At 53.1% G+C, this 20,445-nt stretch overlaps 1 protein-coding gene across 1 annotated transcript in view; it reads left to right on the plus strand.

Moving 5' to 3' along the window:
* The window catches only part of cdh16 (cadherin 16, KSP-cadherin), a 95,574-nt gene that overhangs the window by 54,624 nt on the left and 20,505 nt on the right, over positions 1 to 20,445 (plus strand). The window contains exons 10-13 of the mRNA XM_072595677.1: positions 1,637 to 1,849; positions 7,573 to 7,649; positions 10,244 to 10,435; positions 14,324 to 14,571. Coding sequence (XP_072451778.1) covers positions 1,637 to 1,849; positions 7,573 to 7,649; positions 10,244 to 10,435; positions 14,324 to 14,571 — 730 coding nt within the window. The remainder of the gene's footprint in view (positions 1 to 1,636; positions 1,850 to 7,572; positions 7,650 to 10,243; positions 10,436 to 14,323; positions 14,572 to 20,445) is intronic.

Consider the following 20,445-nt stretch of genomic DNA (forward strand, 5'->3'; position numbering starts at 1 on the left):
AATCCTGGAATTCCCTCCCCCAGGGCATTGTGGATCTACCTACAGCACATGGACTGCAGTGGTTCAAGAAGGCAGCTCACCCCCACCTTCCTAAGGGCAACTAGGGACGGGTAATAAATGTGGGCCCAGGCAGCGATGCCCGTGTCAAATGAGTGAATAAATAAAGATGCTGCCAAACCTGCTGCATTTCTCCAGCACTTTCTGCTTTTATAATCAGATCTATAGCATTTACAGTGTTTTATTTTTATGTAGATTTGTGTATCACCTCAGTGATGCCTCCCCTATGTGCTTGGACATTGGGTGAGGCAGCACTGGACTAGATTGCTATAGTCCACTGACTAATCCTCACAGTGTAAACCCAGCTGAGCTTAGCCTGATATCAGGACAGTGAGGGGGAGAGTTGGGAATGTGACATCATCACACAGACTATTAACCTTCCATTTCTGTTTGGAACCAGAATCTCTTCCTGTCCGTCCCTCAGGGAGAAGATGACCATGGTCACTCTCTGGGTGGTTTCCCAGGGTTCCAGTGGGAATGGCTGTACCTGCTCAGGCTGACCAAGCGAGGGGACTGCAGGCGATTGAGGTTGAGAGTGTTGTTGGCTCAGCATTTCCTCTCCTTGTCTTTTAGAAACATGGAAACCTAGAAAACAGGAGCTTGAGAAGGCCACTCGGCCCTTTGAACCTGCTCTGCCATTCAATATGATCATGGTTGATCATCCACATCCTGTGACTGCTTTCTCCTGAGTCCTTTCATCGGGAATACTAGGAACTTTACCAAACGCATTCTTGAAAATATTCAATGTTTTGACCTCAACCACCTCAACCCACTCATTGGGTGAAGCCATTTCTCCTCATCTCAGTCTGAAATGGCCAAGCCCGAATTGTTAGACTGTGACCCCCCTGGTTCTGGACTCCCTGATGCCCTCTAGTTCTGGACTCCCTGACCCCAGGGAAAAGACCTTGTCTTTTTATTCTATCCATGCCCTTCATGATTTTATAACCTCTATAAGGTCACCCCTCAGCCTCCAACACTCCAGGGAAAACAGCCCCAACCTGTCCAGCCTCTCCCTGGAGATCAGATCGAGTTTATTATATGATACTGATAGAGTTCAAGCTCTAACAGTTGATTAGACTTTGTTACTGATGCTATAAGAGGATCTGTATAGTATCCTCTTATATACAGCAACTTCCCTGTCAAACCAGAACATCACCTGATTGGGTGGAGCTTCATTAACCCTGTCAGATCCAGGACAGTGTTCGCTTACAGACCTGGGATTGTTCACCTCCCCAGCTGACTGGGGGAGTTGGGGGTGTGGTGGGTTGGAGGTGTTGTTTGGGGGGGGGGGGGGGGGAGGAGATTTCATTGCGGGTGAACATTGTGAAGGGATTTGACAGGACTAATAGGGATAACTTGATTCTGTTGGTCAGAGGGTCTATGTTAGGATGTGGAACACCATGCCTGTAAGAGTGAGAAACGTTGGATAAATAGTTGGAGAGCTAAAACATGCAGCATGAAATAGAAAGAGCTGATTGTAGAGCTCCTTTAAAGAGAGAATACAGAGATGATGGGCTGAATGGCCAGCTTCTATCCCATCTTATTGAGTGATGCTGCGGATTGCTGACTCCTTTTCCAGGTTCACATCTGGTCACTCTGACAGCGGCTGATCAGGATGATCCCAGGACTGAAAACGCCCACCTTTCCTTCCGACTCCACAGCCAGGAACCTCGGAATGATGGCAGGCTGCTGTTTACCGTCAGTGCCAACGGGACCTTGACACTGGCCAGGGACATGACCGGCTACACATCAATGAAATACCAACTGGAGGTGCTGGTGGCTGACCATGCTGGTGAGGAAGCACAGGCAGTGATTGGAACTGAAATGTTTCAGACAGCGGCATTGAGTGGACAGCATAGACAGGCCATTCAGCTTATCTGGTCTTTGCTGGGCATTATGCCCTACATGGGCACTCCTCCACCCACAATCAGGGAACAATCCTTTCCGTCTCCTTCCCCACTTCATCAAAAGCTTCACAGCCTTCGACAGTTATTGACCAACCCCCGCCCCCCCCAACCCTTAACAACAAATTCTCCAGCTCCTTCACAGACTGAGATCAATTGGAATAATCTCCTCTGCAGCATCTCCAGGATGTGAGACCTTCCCAATACTGTGCAGGCTTTTCCTTAAATACGTTTAACATAAATACCTCACCTGAAGACATTTTTCCTTCAGCCCCTTGACAATAAATCAGTAAGAAATGTCCCATTGAACAGAAAATCATAGAATGACCCTCCCAGATCAGGGACAGCACAGGGTTAGATACAGAGTAAAGCTCTCTCTACACTGTCCCCATCAAACACTCCCAGGAAAAGATAGCACGGGGTTAGATACAGAGTAAAGCTCCCTCTACACTACCCCCATCAAACACTCCCAGGACAGGGATAGCACGGGGTTAGATACAGAGTAAAGCTCTCTCTGCACTGTCCCCATCAAACACTCCCAGGACAGGGATAGCACGGGGTTACCTACAGAGTAAAGCTCCCTCTACACTTCCCCCATCAAACACTCCCAGGACAGGGATAGCACGGGGTTAGATACAGAGTAAAGCTCTCTCTGCACTGTCCCCATCAAACACTCCCAGGAAAAGATAGCATGGGGTTACCTACAGAGTAAAGCTCTCTCTACACTTCCCCCATCAAACACTCCCAGGACAGGGATAGCACGGGCTTAGTAACAGAGTAAAGCTTCCTTTACGCTGTCCCCATCTAACACTCCCAGGACAGCGATAGCACGGGGTTAGTAACAGAGTAAAGTTTCCTTTACGCTGTCCCCATCTAACACTCCCAGGACAGGGACAGCACAGGGTTAGATACAGAGTTAAACTACCTCTTGAACATGTGGCTGGGGAACTGGTGCAGGAAGCAAGGATTTAAATTCTTGGATCACTGGGGTATGTTTTGTGGTAAGCATAAATTATACAAGAGAGACGGTTTGCACCTTAATAGGTTAGGGACGAGCATTCTGGTAGGCAGGTTTGCTACTGCAACACAGCTACGTTTAAACTAAGTAGCGGGGGGGGGGAGGGGACAAACTGGATGTTTAAGAAGGAAATTGAAGGGAAAGTTAGAACAAGGGAAGTCAAGAAAGACAACTGTATCAATGAGGCAGAAAACTCAGAAAGGGATCATGCTGTAAGGTTGAGTGAATTAGGGGTTAATGGGAAGGATGAGGGCAGTAACAAATTAAAAATACTATACATGAATGCACGAAGCATTGGAAATAAGGTGAATGAGCTTGAGGCTCTTATGGAAATTGGCAGATACGATATTGTGGGGATAACTAGGATGTGGCTTCAAGTGGACAGGGCCTGGGAAATGAATATTCAAGGCTACACATGCTATCGTAAGGACAGACTGACGGGCCGAGGGGGTGGGGTGGCCATGTTGGTAAGGGATGATATTCAGTCCCTTGCGCAGGGGGACCGAGAATCAGGGAATGTAGAGTCAGTGTGGATAGAGCTAAGAAACTCTAAGGGTAAAAAGACCCTCTTGGGAGTTATCTACAGGCTCCCAAACAGTAGTCTGGATGTCGGATGTAAGTTGAATCAGGAGCTGAAATTGGCCTGTCGCAAAGATGTTACTACAGTTGTTATGGGGGATTTCAACATGCAGGTAGACTGGGAGAATCAGGATGGTATTGGACCTCAAGAAAGACTTTGTGAAGTGCCTCCGAGATGGATTGTTAGAACAGATGGTGCTGGAGCCGACCAGGGAGAAGGCAATTCTGGATCTGGTATTGTGGAATGAACCAGAATTGATCAGGGACCTCGAAGTGAAGGAGCCATTGGGAAGTAGTGACCATAATACAATAAGCTTCAGTCTGCAATTTGAGAGGCAGAGGGTACAATCGGAAGTGACAATATTTCTGTTGAATAAAGGGAACTATGGAGCTATGAGGGAGGAGCTGGCCAAAGTTTAATGGTGCAATACCTTAGCAGGGATGACAGTGGAGGAACAATGGCAGATATTTCTGTGTATAATGCAGAAGATGCAGGATCAGTTCATTCCAAAAAGGAAGAAAGATCCTATGAGGAGGCAGGGGTGGCCGTGGCTGACGAGGGAAGTTAAGAAATATATAAAGTTAAAAGAGAAAAAGTATAACATAGCAAAGATAAGTGGGAAAACGGAGGACTGGGAAGCTTTTAAAGAACAACAGAGGATTACTAAGAAGGAAATACGCAGAAAAAAAATGAGGTACGAAGGTAAACTGGCCAATAACATAAAGGATGATAGTAAAAGCTTTTTTAGATATGTGAAAGGAAAAAAACATGGTTAAGACTAAAATTGGGCCCTTGAAGACAGAAACAGGGGAATATATTACGGGGAACAAAGAAATGGCAGAAGAATTAAATGGGTACTTCAGATCTGTGTTCACTGGGGAAGACACAAGCAATCTCCCTGAGGTAACAGTGGCTGAAGGACCTGAACTGAAGGGAATTTATATTTGCCAGGAATTGGTGTTGGAGAGACTGTTAGGTCTGAAGGTTGATAAGTCCCCAGGGCCTGATGGTCTACATCCCAGGGTACTGAAGGAGGTGGCTCGAGAAATCGTGGATGCGTTGGTGATTATTTTCCAGAGTTCGATAGATTCGGGATTGGTTCCTGAGGATTGGAGGGTGGCTAAAGTTGTACCACTTTTTAAGAAAGGAGCGAGAGAGAAAGCAAGAAATTATAGACCAGTTAGTCTGACCTCAGTGGTGGGAAAGATGCTGGAGTCAATTATAAAGGATGAAATTCTGACACATCTGGATAGTAGTAACAGGATAGATCAAAGTTAGCATGGATTTATGAAGGGGAAGTCATGCTTGACTAATCTTCTGGAATTTTTTGAGGATATAACTGAAGATAGACGAGGGAGATCCAGTAGATGTAGTGTACCTGGACTTTCAGAAAGCTTTTGATAAAGTCCCACATAGGAGGTTAGTGAGCAGAATTAGAGCGCATGGTATTGGGGACAAAGTAATAATTTGGATTGAAAGTTGGTTGGCTGACAGGAAACAAAGAGTAGTGATAAATGGCTCCATTTCGGAATGGCAGGCAGTGACCAGTGGGGTACCGTAGGGATCAGTGCTGGGACCGCAGCTTTTTACAATATATATTAATGATATAGAAGATGGTATTAATAATAACATTAGCAAATTTGCTGATGATACTAAGCTGTGGGCAGGGTGAAATGGGAGGAGGATGTTAGGAGATTACAGGGTGACCTGGACAGGTTAGGTGAGTGGTCAGATGCAGTTTATTGTGGATAAACGTATGGTTATCCACTTTGGTGGCAAGAACAGGAAGGCAGATTACTACCTCAATGGAATTAATTTAGGTAAAGGGGCAGTACAGAGAGATCTGGATGTTCTTGGACACCAGTCAATGAAGGTAAGCATTCAGGTACAGCAGGTAGTGAAGAAGGCTAATAGCATGCTGGCCTTCATAACAAGAGGGATTGAGTATAGAAGCAAAGAGGTTCTTCTGCATCTGTACAGGGCCCTGGTGAGACCACACCTGGAACATTGTGTGCAGTCCTGGACTCCAAATTTGAGGAAAGACATTCTGGCTATTGAGGGAGTGCAGCGTAGGTTCACGAGGTCAATTCCTGGAATGGCGGGATTACCTTACACTGAAAGACTGGATTGAATGGGCTTGTATACCCTTGAGTTTCGAAGACTGAGAGGGGATCTGATTGAGACGTATAAGATTATTAAAGGATTGGAGACTCTGAAGGCAGGAAACATGTTTCCGCTAATGGGTGAGTGCCAAACCAGAGGACACAGCTTAAAACTACGGGGTAGACCATTTAGGACAGATATGAGGAGAAACTTCTTCACCCAGAGAGTGGTGGCTGTGTGGAATGCTCTGCCCCAGAGGGCAGTGGAGGCCCAGTCTCTGGATTCATTTAAGAAAGAGTTGGATAGAGCTCTCAAGGATAGTGGAATCAAGGGTTATGGAGATAAGGCAGGAACAGGATACTGATTAAGGATGATCAGCCATGATCATAATGAATGGTGGTGCAGCTCGAAGGACAGAATGGCCTATTCCTGCACCCATTGTCTATTGTCTCTACTCTGTCCCCCATCAAACACTCCCATGACAGGGATAGCACGGGGTTAGATACAGAGTAAAGCTCCCTCTACACTGGCCCCGCATCAAACACTCCCAGGACAGGGATAGCACAGAGTTAGATACAGAGTAAAGCTCCCTCTACAATGTTCCCACATCAAACACTCCCAGGATAGGGATAGCACGGGGTTAGTAACAGAGTAAAGCACCCCCTACCTTGTCCCTATCAAACAGAATAAAGCTCTGTTCAATCATAATTAGCTCATGGTGGGTCATGAAAAATGGTATTTTTATTGATGTAGGAACCTTGCCTCACATCCTCCAGACATCATCAATTCCTTTCCTGTTGCATTGCCAAATGATAATGCAGGACAAAAAGACAATATAAGGTGGAATAAAAGAGCAATAGGAATGGGCTGAATGGAGCATAAGAACTGGTCTTAACTGAGCTTGTTGTAAAGTAAGTTTCTGTGCTGTCCATTCTCTGTTATAAACAGCCAGGTTATCTGGTTGTGATATTGAAGTTGGTGGAAGACTGGAGGCCATAGAAGAATCATTGAAACCCTATAGTGTGGGAACAGGCCCTTCGGCCCAACTAGTCCACAACAGCCCTCCGAAGAGTAACCCACCCAGATCCTATTATCCTATATTTTTACCCCAACCTAATCTTCACATGCCTGAACACTGTGGGCAATTTAGCATGGCCAATTCACCCTAACCTGCATGTCTTTGGACTGTGGGAGGAAACCCACACAGACACAGGGAGAATGTGCAAACCTCAAACAGGCAGTTACCCAAGGCTGGAATTGAACCAGGGTTCCTGGCGCTGTGAGGCAGCAGTGCTAACCACTGAGCCACCGTGCCGCCCTGCTCAGTCTGTGACACTGATTCCGCTGTTTCCCATCATCTCACAGAACCTGTAACATTACCGAAACAAAAGGCACGCAGCACAGCAGGTCATGAGATTTGATTTCAATTAAAAAGCAACTAGAATTAATAATGAATCTGAGTCTTGGTCTGCTGGTTGTTGTAAAAACCCAACAGGTTCTTTCACATCCTCTCAGCCATCGTTACCTGGTCTGCTCCTCACCCACAACAATGGGCTTGACACTTAACTGCCCTCTGAACAATTAGTGAGGGGTAATAAAAGCTGGTCAGACCAGAGACACCCTCCTCCCATTAACAAATAACATTCGAAACAATACAATGATTTATTAAATGATAAAATGATGCCAAGTTGCAGCCCAATTTCTGGATTGTCAGTAAGATTACCTCTCAGGAAGGCACTTGAAGTCACAACCCTCTGATTAATGTCCCTAACTGAGCGCTGCTCCTACATGAGCTCTTTGATATGAAAGCTGGTCTTAATGCTGCCTGAGGGACATTCGGATACTTGGTGCCCACGTGAATGTTTTATCACAAACCTAACTCTGAGTCTGTGTTACACTTTCTTTGACAGGATTGTCAGGGACCTGCACAGTGACTGTCGATATTGAGGAGGTGAATGACAATGCACCAGTATTCCTGCAGAAACAGGTACACCAGCTGATGAAGGGTCTTTGGAATTGTTTCAACATTTACATGTAGGATGCTCAGGAAAAGCTATGTCAGACCACAGTTCCCCGGATACTGTCCCCATCAAACGAAAGCAGCAGTAGCCACTACAATTTGTTAAGTGCACTCAGGAAAGTTCCCTCAAGCAGTATATAGAGGGTGCTACTCGGGAAGGGGCAAAACTTGACCCACTTTTAGGAAATAGGGGAGGACAGATGATGGAGGTGACAGTGGGGCAGCACTTTAGGACTAGTGGCCATAGTTTTATTAGTTTTAAAAGTTATGGAGAGGGACAAAACTGCTTCACAGCTTCAAGTTTGAAATTGGGACAAGGCAAATTTGTACAGAATTGGACAGGATTTGCGGGGGTTGATTGGAGATTGGAGTAGTTTGTTTACAGGCAAAGGAATGTCTGGCAAGTGGGAGGCCTTTAAAAGTGAGATAACTAGAAATCAAGGTTCATATGTCCCTGTGAGGGAGAAGGGCAAGACGAGCAGGAATAGGGAACCCTGAATGACAAGAGATATTGAAGTTTTGACCAGAAAGAAAGGAGGTGGCGTGGCTCAGGTACCGGCAGCTGGGATCGAGGGAATCCCTGGAAATATACAGGGAATACAGGAGTTTACTGAAGAAGGAAATCAGGAGGGTGAAAAGGGGGCACATGATAGCCTTGGCTGAGAAGATGAGGGTGAATCCAAAGAGGTACTTTCAGTATATTAAAGGCAAAAGAATAACTCGAGAGAGAACAGGGCATCTCAAGGACCAAAGTGGACACGTGTAGAACAACATGAGATGGGAAAGGTTCTCAATGAGTATTTCTCCTCCTGTGTTTACCATGGAGAAGGACAAGACAACTTGGGAGCTTGGGGAAGTTAGTGGTGATACCTTGGGGACCGTCCATATCGCATTAGAGGTGGTGTTGGATGTATTAGAATGTGAGCAGATGGATAAATCTCCTGGTCCTGACCAGATATATTCAAGAACATTGCAAGAGGCTAGAGAAGAAATTGCGGGAGCCCTGGCTAATATTTTTGCATCGTTGTTAGGCCTGGGTGAGGTCCCAGAAGATTGGACGGTAGTGAATGTTGTGCCATTATTCAAGAAGGGCTGCAAAGAAAAGCCTGGGAACTATAGACCAGTAAGTGCAACATCTGTGTTAGGTAAGTTACTAGAGAAGATTCTGAGGGATAAGATATACATGTGTTTGGTAAGACAGGATTTGATTCAGAGTAGTCAGCATGGCTTTGTGAATGGGAGATCATGCCTCACAAATTTGCTACAATTCTTTGATGAAGTGACCAGGAAGGTTGACGAGGGCAGGGTGGTAGATGTAGTTGATATGGATTTCAGTAAGGCCCTTGATAAGATTCCACATGGTGGGCTGCTCTGGAAGGTTAGATCACATGGAATCCCAGAGGAGTTGGCAAATTGGATACAAAATTGGCTTGATGATAGGAACCAGAGGGTAATAGTGGAATGATGCTTGTCGGACTGGAGGCCTGTGAATAGTGGAGTGACTCAGGTCAATGCTGGGCCCATTGCTGTTTGTTATCAATATCAATGATTTGGATGAGAATGTACAAGGCATGATTACTAAGTTTAGAGATGACACTAAAATAGGTGATATCGTGGACAGTGAAGGTGGTTATCAGAAATTGCAGCAGGACCTTGATCAGCTGGGGAAGTCGGCTGAGAAATAGCAAATGGAGTTTAACACAGATAAGTGCAAGGCCTTGCATTTTGGAAAGTCAAATCAAGGTAGGAGTTTCATTGTGAATGGTAGGGCCTTAAGAAGTGGAGCAGAGGGATCTTGGAGTTCAGGTGCATAGTTCTCTGAAAGTGGAGTTCACAGGTAGACAGGGCAGTGAAGGAGGCTTTTGGCACACTGACCTTCATCAGTCAGGGCACTGAGCAGAGAAGTTGGGACGTTATGTTGCAGTTATACAGGTCGTTGGTTGGAGTAGTGTGTGGTCACCTTTTGGTCACCTTCCTGTTGGAAGGATGTTATTAAACTGGAAAGACAGCAAAAGACATCTACCAGGATGTTGCCTGGACTCAATGTCTGAGTTATAGGGAGAGGTTGGACATGCTAGGACATTTATCTTTAGAGTGTGGGAGCCTGAGGGGGCTCTTATAGAAGTGCATAAAATCATGACAGGCCTGGATAGGGTGAATGTATTCAGTCTTTTTCCCAGGGTTGGGGAATCGAGGATTAGAGGGGAAAGAATAAAAGGGAACCTGAGGGGTAACCTTTTTACACAGAGGGTGGAATGAGCTGCCAGCGGATGTGGTTGAGATGGGTACAATATTTAAAAGGCATTCGGCCAAATACATGGATAGGAAAGGAAGGATTGGAGCCAAATGCAGGGACATGGGGTTAGCGTTTTGTTCAGCATGGACCTGTTTGGGCCAAAGGGCCTGTCTCTGTGCTGTAGGACTCTATAACTCCATCAAACACTCCCAGGACAGGGACAGCACAGGATTAGATACAGCTCCTTATTGTAAAGTATTTGAGGTAGAGATTGGTAAATGTTCTGTTATTGGTTCATTGGTCTCTATCTGTTGCTGTGATTTAGTTTGGTCCATTCACCGTTGCTGAGAACACTGACATTGGGAACCTGATCACCACCATCAATGTATCAGACACGGATTATCCATTGACCAGCAGTTGGCTTGTTCACTACACCATTGAGGCTGGGAATGAGCAACACCAATTTGGAATTTCCCAAGAGGAACACAGCAACACTGGCAGCCTCTCATTAAATAAGGTGCACCTGGGACTGCATCTCTCTCTCTCAGTCTTTCACTTTATTCCTCAATCTCTGTCTCAATTTCTATTCATGACTACTCACTGCCTAGAATCTGACAGTCCTCTCACTGTCTCTCCTTTTTGAATTTTCCTTTCTTCTGTCTCAATTTTTCTCTCTCACGTTGTCTCCATGTGCCTCTCACCACCTCCTAGGCTCTGTTTTCCTCTCTATCCCACCTCTCTTTCTCTCTCTCCCTCTCTCAGTTTGCCTTTGTGCCTTCTCCATTCCTGTACTGTCTCTTCATTTTATCAGGATCTCTCCATTCCTCTCCAGCTTTCTCTTTCTGCCTCTCTCCATCTTTGTTTTGGTCAATTCTCCTCTCATCGGTCTAGTCTGTGTTCATCCCATCACTGTCCCATCACTTACCATTTTGTCCCCTGTCTTTGTCCACATCTCCCAGTCACTCTCCATGTGTCCCTGTCTCTCTCTGTAGGTCCCTGTCTCCCTCCACGTGTCCCCGTCCCTCTCCATGTGTCCCTGTCTCTCTCTCCATGTGTCCCTGTCTCTCTCCGTGTGTCCCTGTTTCCCTCCATGTCCCTGTCTCTCTCTGCGTGTCCCTGTCACTCTCTCCGCCTGTCCCTGTCTCCCTCCATGTGTCCCTGTCTCTCTCCATGTCCCTGACTCCCAACGTGTGTCCCTGTCTCCCTCCGTGTCCCTGTCTCTCTCTCTCCGTGTCCCTGTCTGTCTCCACGTGTCCCTTTCTCTCTCCGCGTGTCCCTATCTCTCTCTCCGTATCCCTGTCTCCCTGTATGTGTCCCTGTCTCTCTCTCTCTCTCTGTTTCCCTGTCTATCTCCGCATGTCCCTGTCTCCCTCTGCGTGTTCCTGTCTCTCTCTCCGTGTCTCTGTCTCTCTCCGCGCATCCCTGTCTCCCTCCACGTGTCCCTGTCTCCCACCGCGCGTCCCTGTCTCTGTCCACGTGCCCCTGTCTCCCTCCGCGTGTCCCCGTCCCTCTCCATGTGTCCCTGTCTCTCTCTCCGTTCCCTGTCTCCCTCTGCGTGTCCCTGTCTCCCTCTGCGTGTCCCTGTCCCTCTCCATGTGTCCCTGTCTCTCTCCATGTGTCCCTGTCTCTCTCTATGTGTTCCTGTCTCTCTCCGCCTGTCCCTGTCTCCCTCCGCCTGTCCCTGTCACTTTCCGTATCCATGTCTCTCTCTGTGTGTCCCTGTCACCCTCTGTATGTCCCTGTCTCTCTCCGCGTGTCTCTGTCTCCCTCCGCGTGTCCCCGTCCCTCTCCATGTGCCCCTGTCTCTCTCTCCGTGTCCCTGTCAGCCTATGTGTGACCCTGTCTCCCTCCGTGTGTCCCTGTCTCTCTCCATGACCCTGTCGCTCTCCGTGTCCCAGTCTCCCACTGCATCTCCCTGTCTCCCTCCGCGTGTCCCCGTCCCTCTCCATGTGCCCCTGTCTCTCTCTCCGTGTCCCTGTCAGCCTATGTGTGACCCTGTCTCCCTCCGTGTGTCCCTGTCTCTCTCCATGACCCTGTCGCTCTCCGTGTCCCAGTCTCCCACTGCATCTCCCTGTCTCCCTCCGCGTGTCCCTGTCTCTCTCTCCATGTCCCTGTCTCTTTCTGCGTGTCCCTGTCTCCCTTTGCATGTCCCTGTCTCTCTCTCCGTGTCCCTGTCTCTCTCTGCGTGTCCCTGTCTCTCTCCGCGTGTCCCTGTCTCTCTCCGTGTCCCTATCTCCATCTGCGTGTCCCTGTCTCTCTCTCCATGTCCCTGTCCCTCTCCGCGCGTCCCGTCTCTCTCTGAGTGTCCCTGTCTTCCTCTGCGTGTCCCTGTCTCCCACCGCGTGTCCCAGTCTCTGTCTGTGTGTCCCTGTCTCTCTCTGTGTCCCTGTCTCCCTCCGCGTCTCCCTGTGTCTCCCCGTGTATCCCTGTCTCCCTCTGCGTGTCCCTGTCTCCCTCAATGTGTCCCAGTCTCCCTCTGTGTGTCCCAGTCTCCCTCTGCGTGTCCCTGTCCCTCTCCATGTGTCCCTGTCTCTCTCTGAGTGTCCCTGTCTCCCTTTTCGTGTCCCTGTCTCTCTCTCTCCGTGTCTCTGTCTCTCTCTCCGTGTATCCCTGTCTCCCTCTGCGTGTCCCAGTCTCCCTCTGCGTATCCCCGTCCCTCTCCATGTGTCCCTGTCTCTCTCTGCGTGTCCCTGTCGACCTCCGCGTGTCCCTGTCCTCCTCTGTATGTCCCTGCCTCCCTCCGCGTTTCCCTGTCTCTCTCCATGTCCTTGTCTTCCTCCACGTGTCCCTGTCTCCCTCCACGTGTCCCTGTCTCCCTCCGCGTGTCCCTGTCTCCCTCCGCGTATCCCTGTCTCTCTCCGTGTCCCTGTCTCCCTCTGCGTGTCCCTATCTCCCTCCACGTGTCCCTGTCTCCCTCCGCGTGTCCCTGTCTCTCTCCGTGTCCTTGTCTTCCTCCGTGTGTCCCTCCGCGTGTCCCTGTCGCCCTCTGCGTGTCCCTGTCTCCCTCCACGTGTCCCTGTCGCCCTCCGCGTGTCCCTGTCTCCCTCCGCGTGTCCCTGTCTCTCTCCGTGTCCCTGTCTCCCTCCAGGTGTCCCTCTGCGTGTCCATGTCTCCCGCTGCGTGTCCCTGTCTCTCCGCGTGTCCCTGTCTCCCTTTGCGTGTCCCTGTCACTCTTTCCATGTGACCCTGTTTCTCCCTCCGTGTCCCTGTCTCCCTCTGCATGTCCCTGTCCCCTCCATGTGTCCTTGTCTCTCTCTGCGTGTCTGTCTCCCTTTGTCCCTGTCTGCCTCCGCGTGTCCCTGTCTCCCTCCGCGTGTCCCTGTCTCCCTCCCTGTCCCTGTCTCTCCCTCCATGTCCCTGTCTCCCTCTGCGTATCCCTGTCTCCCTCTGTGTATCCCTGTCTCCCTCCGTGTGTCCCTGTCTCTCTCTCCATGTCCCTGTCTACCTCCGCGTGTCCCTGTCGCTCTCCGTGTGTCCCTGTCTCCCTCCGCGTGTCCCTATCTCCCTCCCTGTCCCTGTCTCCCTCCCTGTCCCTGTCTCTCCCTCCGTGTCCCTGTCTCCCTCCGTGTGTCCCTGTCTCCCTCCGTGTCCCTGTCTCTTCCCCATATTGTTGATCTTCTTTCCAGTTTGGCCTCAGTCTCTGTCCCTTCTGATTGCTTCCAATCACTGACTGTTCCATTTCTCTGTTGATTTCCACACGGTTTCAGCTCTCTCTTTCTCCATCACATTCTCTCTTTCTATCACTCTTTTCACTTTCTCTCTCTCTTTTTCCAGCTCTCTGTCTTTCACTTATCAGTCTGTCTTTCCCTCTCCATCTCCACCTCTGTCTGCACCACTATCTTTCTTTTCAGCTGTCTGTCTCTTTCTCCATCCCTGTCTTGCCAGTTCTCTCTCTCTCTCTCTCTCTCACACCATCTTTCTATGCCCATCATTCTTTACTCTTTCTTGCTCTCCCTTTAGCTCTGCCCATTTCTTTGTCAATATTGTTTTCCATCACTATCTCTGATTCTTAGCCTCTGCCTTCTCTGTCCATCTCCAAGCCTGGGTTTGCCTGTCTCACTGATCCTGAAAGGGTGAAGTCAGCTCCTCACTCTCTTCCATGCGAAGTGAAAGATGAAAAGACAGGGAGAACGAGGGAGGCTGCTGATGGATGAGGAGGGAACAGAAAAACTGCAGATGCTGGGGTAGACAGGCAGGAGGCTGGGAGAACACAGCGAGCCAGGCAGCACCAGGAGGGGGAGAAAAGGAGGAGCGTCCTGAAAAAGGGTTACACCCGAAATGTCGACTTCTCCCCCTCCTGATGCTGCCTGGCTCGCTGTGTTCTCCCAGCCTCCTGCCTGTCTATGATGGATGGAGAGGAGCTGGGTTACTGTGGGAGATGACAGTGTCCTATCTATGCCTTTAGGCTCTGGACTACGAGAAGGTGAGTGAGTACAGACTGGTTATCTCAGCCAGAAACCAGGCACAGCTGCTCGGAACTCAGTACGGACCAAGCTCCACCGTCACAGTCTCTATTCAGGTCCGAGATGTCAATGAAGCTCCGACCCTTCCTCAGAGCCAGTACGAGGTGACGGTTCCCACGGACGCTCAGCCGGGTTATGTCTTACTGCAGCTGGAGGCACGTGACCCAGACACGTCACCCACTCCAGTTAGGTAAGGCCATCCAGCCACTTGGTCTGCACCGACATCGGGATCGATATTGATACTGACCCTCCGACAGTACGGCACTCCCTCAGCACTGACCCTCCGACAGTGTGGCACTCCCTCAGCACTGACCCTCCGACAGTGCGGGACTCCCTCTGCGTTGACCCTCCGACAGTGTGGCACTCCCTCAGCACTGACCCTCTGACAGTGCGGCACTCCCTCAGCACTGACCCTCTGACAGTGCGGCACTCCCTCAGCACTGAACCTCCGACAGTGCGGCACTCCCTCAGCACTGACCCTCCGACAGTGTGGCGCTCCCTCAGCACTGACCCTCCGACTGTGCGGCACTCCCTCAGCACTGACCCTCCGACAGTGCGGCACTCCCTCAGCGCACTGCGGCACTGCCTCAGCACTGACCCTCTGACAGTGTGGCGCTCCCTCAGCGCTGACCCTCCGACAGTGCGGCACTCCCTCAGCACTGACCCTCTGACAGTGCGGCACTCCCTCAGCACTGACCCTCCGACAGTGCGGCACTCCCTCAGGACTGACCCTCTGACAGTGCGGCACTCCCTCAGCACTGACCCTCCGACAGTGCGGCACTCCCTCAGCACTGACCCTCCGACAGTGCGGCACTTCCTCAGCACTGATCCTCCGATAGTGCGGCACTCCCTCAGCACTGATGCTCTGACAGTGCGGCACTCCCTCAGCACTGACCCTCTGACAGTGCGGCACTCCCTCAGCATTGACCCTCTGACAGTGCGGCACTCCCTCAGCACTGACCTCCCTCTGACAGTGTAGCACTCCCTCAGCACTGACCCTCCGATAGTGACACTCCCTCAGCACTGACCCTCCGACAGTGAGGCACTCCCTCAGTACTGACCCTCCGACAGTGAGGCACTCCCTCAGTACTGACTTTCCAACAGTGCTGCACTCCCTCAGGACTGACCTCCCTCTGACAGTGTAGCACTCTCTCCAGCACTGACCCTCCGATAATGACACTCCCTCAGCACTGACCCTCCGACAGTGAGGCACTCCCTCAGTACTGACCCTCCAACAGTACTGCACTCCCTCAGCGCTGACCCCCCTCTGAGAGTGCAGCACTCCCTCAGCACTGACCCTCTGACAGTGACACTCCCTCAGTACTGACCCTCCGACAGTGCGGCGCTCCCTCAGCACTGACCCTCCGACAGTGCGGCACTCCCTCAGCACTGACCCTCCGACAGTGCGGCGCTCCCTCAGCACTGACCCTCCGACAGTGCGGCACTCCCTCAGCACTGACCCTCCGACAGTGCGGCGCTCCCTCAGCACTGACCCTCCGACTGTGCGGCACTCCCTCAGCACTGACCCTCCGACAGTGCGGCGCTCCCTCAGCACTGACCCTCCGACTGTGCGGCACTCCCTCAGCACTGACCCTCCGACTGTGCGGCACTCCCTCAGCACTGACCCTCCGACAGTGCGGCACTCCCTCAGCACTGACCCTCCGACTGTGCGGCACTCCCTCAGCACTGACCCTCCGACAGTGCGGCACTCCCTCAGCACTGACCCTCCGACAGTGCGGCACTCCCTCAGCACTGACCCTCCGACAGTGCCCACTCCCTTAGCACTGACCCTCCGACAGTGCGGCACTCCCTCAGCACTGACCCTCCGACAGTGCGGCACTCCCTCAGCACTGACCCTCTGACAGTGCAGCACTCCCTCAGCACTGACCCTCTGACAGTGCGGCACTCCCTCAGCGCACTGCGGCACTGCCTCAGCACTGACCCTCTGACAGTGTGGCGCTCCCTCAGCGCTGACCCTCCGACAGTGCGGCACTCCCTCAGCACTGACCCTCTGACAGTGCGGCACTCCCTCAGCACTGACCCTCCGACAGTGCGGCACTCCCTCAGGACTGACCCTCTGACAGTGCGGCACTCCCTCAGCACTGACCCTCCGACAGTGCGGCACTCCCTCAGCACTGACCCTCCGACAGTGCGGCACTTCCTCAGCACTGATCCTCCGATAGTGCGGCACTCCCTCAGCACTGATGCTCTGACAGTGCGGCACTCCCTCAGCACTGACCCTCTGACAGTGCGGCACTCCCTCAGCATTGACCCTCTGACAGTGCGGCACTCCCTCAGCACTGACCTCCCTCTGACAGTGTAGCACTCCCTCAGCACTGACCCTCCGATAGTGACACTCCCTCAGCACTGACCCTCCGACAGTGAGGCACTCCCTCAGTACTGACCCTCCGACAGTGAGGCACTCCCTCAGTACTGACTCTCCAACAGTGCTGCACTCCCTCAGCGTTGACCCCCCTCTGACAGTGCAGCACTCCCTCAGCACTGACCCTCTGACAGTGCGGCACTCCCTCAGTACTGACCCTCCAACAGTACTGCACTCCCTCAGCGCTGACCCCCCTTTGAGAGTGCAGCACTCCCTCAGCACTGACCCTCTGACAGTGACACTCCCTCAGCACTGACCCTCCGACAGTGTGGCACTCCCTCAGCACTGACCCTCCGACAGTGAGGCACTCCCTCAGTACTGACTCTCCAACAGTGCTGCACTCCCTCAGGACTGACCTCCCTCTGACAGTGTAGCACTCTCTCCAGCACTGACCCTCCGATAATGACACTCCCTCAGCACTGACCCTCCGACAGTGAGGCACTCCCTCAGTACTGACCCTCCAACAGTACTGCACTCCCTCAGCGCTGACCCCCCTCTGAGAGTGCAGCACTCCCTCAGCACTGACCCTCTGACAGTGACACTCCCTCAGTACTGACCCTCCGACAGTGCGGCGCTCCCTCAGCACTGACCCTCCGACAGTGCGGCACTCCCTCAGCACTGACCCTCCGACAGTGCGGCGCTCCCTCAGCACTGACCCTCCGACAGTGCGGCACTCCCTCAGCACTGACCCTCCGACAGTGCGGCGCTCCCTCAGCACTGACCCTCCGACTGTGCGGCACTCCCTCAGCACTGACCCTCCGACAGTGCGGCGCTCCCTCAGCACTGACCCTCCGACTGTGCGGCACTCCCTCAGCACTGACCCTCCGACAGTGCGGCACTCCCTCAGCACTGACCCTCCGACAGTGCGGCACTCCCTCAGCACTGACCCTCCGACTGTGCGGCACTCCCTCAGCACTGACCCTCCGACAGTGCGGCACTCCCTCAGCACTGACCCTCCGACAGTGCGGCACTCCCTCAGCACTGACCCTCCGACAGTGCCCACTCCCTTAGCACTGACCCTCCGACAGTGCGGCACTCCCTCAGCACTGACCCTCCGACAGTGCGGCACTCCCTCAGCACTGACCCTCTGACAGTGCAGCACTCCCTCAGCACTGACCCTCCGACAGTGCGGCACTCCCTCAGCGCACTGCGGCACTGCCTCAGCACTGACCCTCTGACAGTGTGGCGCTCCCACAGCGCTGACCCTCCGACAGTGCGGCACTCCCTCAGCACTGACCCTCTGACAGTGCGGCACTCCCTCAGCACTGACCCTCCGACAGTGCGGCACTCCCTCAGGACTGACCCTCTGACAGTGCGGCACTCCCTCAGCACTGACCCTCCGACAGTGCGGCACTCCCTCAACACTGACCCTCCGACAGTGCGGCACTTCCTCAGCACTGATCCTCCGATAGTGCGGCACTCCCTCAGCACTGATGCTCTGACAGTGCGGCACTCCCTCAGCACTGACCCTCCGACTGTGCGGCACTCCCTCAGCACTGACCCTCCGACAGTGCGGCACTCCCTCAGCGCACTGCGGCACTGCCTCAGCACTGACCCTCTGACAGTGTGGCGCTCCCTCAGCGCTGACCCTCCGACAGTGCGGCACTCCCTCAGCACTGACCCTCTGACAGTGCGGCACTCCCTCAGCACTGACCCTCCGACAGTGCGGCACTCCCTCAGGACTGACCCTCTGACAGTGCGGCACTCCCTCAGCACTGACCCTCCGACAGTGCGGCACTCCCTCAGCACTGACCCTCCGACAGTGCGGCACTTCCTCAGCACTGATCCTCCGATAGTGCGGCACTCCCTCAGCACTGATGCTCTGACAGTGCGGCACTCCCTCAGCACTGACCCTCTGACAGTGCGGCACTCCCTCAGCATTGACCCTCTGACAGTGCGGCACTCCCTCAGCACTGACCTCCCTCTGACAGTGTAGCACTCCCTCAGCACTGACCCTCCGATAGTGACACTCCCTCAGCACTGACCCTCCGACAGTGAGGCACTCCCTCAGTACTGACCCTCCGACAGTGAGGCACTCCCTCAGTACTGACTTTCCAACAGTGCTGCACTCCCTCAGGACTGACCTCCCTCTGACAGTGTAGCACTCTCTCCAGCACTGACCCTCCGATAATGACACTCCCTCAGCACTGACCCTCCGACAGTGAGGCACTCCCTCAGTACTGACCCTCCAACAGTACTGCACTCCCTCAGCGCTGACCCCCCTCTGAGAGTGCAGCACTCCCTCAGCACTGACCCTCTGACAGTGACACTCCCTCAGTACTGACCCTCCGACAGTGCGGCGCTCCCTCAGCACTGACCCTCCGACAGTGCGGCACTCCCTCAGCACTGACCCTCCGACAGTGCGGCGCTCCCTCAGCACTGACCCTCCGACAGTGCGGCACTCCCTCAGCACTGACCCTCCGACAGTGCGGCGCTCCCTCAGCACTGACCCTCCGACTGTGCGGCACTCCCTCAGCACTGACCCTCCGACAGTGCGGCGCTCCCTCAGCACTGACCCTCCGACTGTGCGGCACTCCCTCAGCACTGACCCTCCGACTGTGCGGCACTCCCTCAGCACTGACCCTCCGACAGTGCGGCACTCCCTCAGCACTGACCCTCCGACTGTGCGGCACTCCCTCAGCACTGACCCTCCGACAGTGCGGCACTCCCTCAGCACTGACCCTCCGACAGTGCGGCACTCCCTCAGCACTGACCCTCCGACAGTGCCCACTCCCTTAGCACTGACCCTCCGACAGTGCGGCACTCCCTCAGCACTGACCCTCCGACAGTGCGGCACTCCCTCAGCACTGACCCTCTGACAGTGCAGCACTCCCTCAGCACTGACCCTCTGACAGTGCGGCACTCCCTCAGCGCACTGCGGCACTGCCTCAGCACTGACCCTCTGACAGTGTGGCGCTCCCTCAGCGCTGACCCTCCGACAGTGCGGCACTCCCTCAGCACTGACCCTCTGACAGTGCGGCACTCCCTCAGCACTGACCCTCCGACAGTGCGGCACTCCCTCAGGACTGACCCTCTGACAGTGCGGCACTCCCTCAGCACTGACCCTCCGACAGTGCGGCACTCCCTCAGCACTGACCCTCCGACAGTGCGGCACTTCCTCAGCACTGATCCTCCGATAGTGCGGCACTCCCTCAGCACTGATGCTCTGACAGTGCGGCACTCCCTCAGCACTGACCCTCTGACAGTGCGGCACTCCCTCAGCATTGACCCTCTGACAGTGCGGCACTCCCTCAGCACTGACCTCCCTCTGACAGTGTAGCACTCCCTCAGCACTGACCCTCCGATAGTGACACTCCCTCAGCACTGACCCTCCGACAGTGAGGCACTCCCTCAGTACTGACCCTCCGACAGTGAGGCACTCCCTCAGTACTGACTCTCCAACAGTGCTGCACTCCCTCAGCGTTGACCCCCCTCTGACAGTGCAGCACTCCCTCAGCACTGACCCTCTGACAGTGCGGCACTCCCTCAGTACTGACCCTCCAACAGTACTGCACTCCCTCAGCGCTGACCCCCCTTTGAGAGTGCAGCACTCCCTCAGCACTGACCCTCTGACAGTGACACTCCCTCAGCACTGACCCTCCGACAGTGTGGCACTCCCTCAGCACTGACCCTCCGACAGTGAGGCACTCCCTCAGTACTGACTCTCCAACAGTGCTGCAC

Source organism: Chiloscyllium punctatum, chromosome 26, assembly GCF_047496795.1.
Source record: "Chiloscyllium punctatum isolate Juve2018m chromosome 26, sChiPun1.3, whole genome shotgun sequence".
In the NCBI taxonomy this organism is placed as follows: domain Eukaryota; kingdom Metazoa; phylum Chordata; class Chondrichthyes; order Orectolobiformes; family Hemiscylliidae; genus Chiloscyllium; species Chiloscyllium punctatum.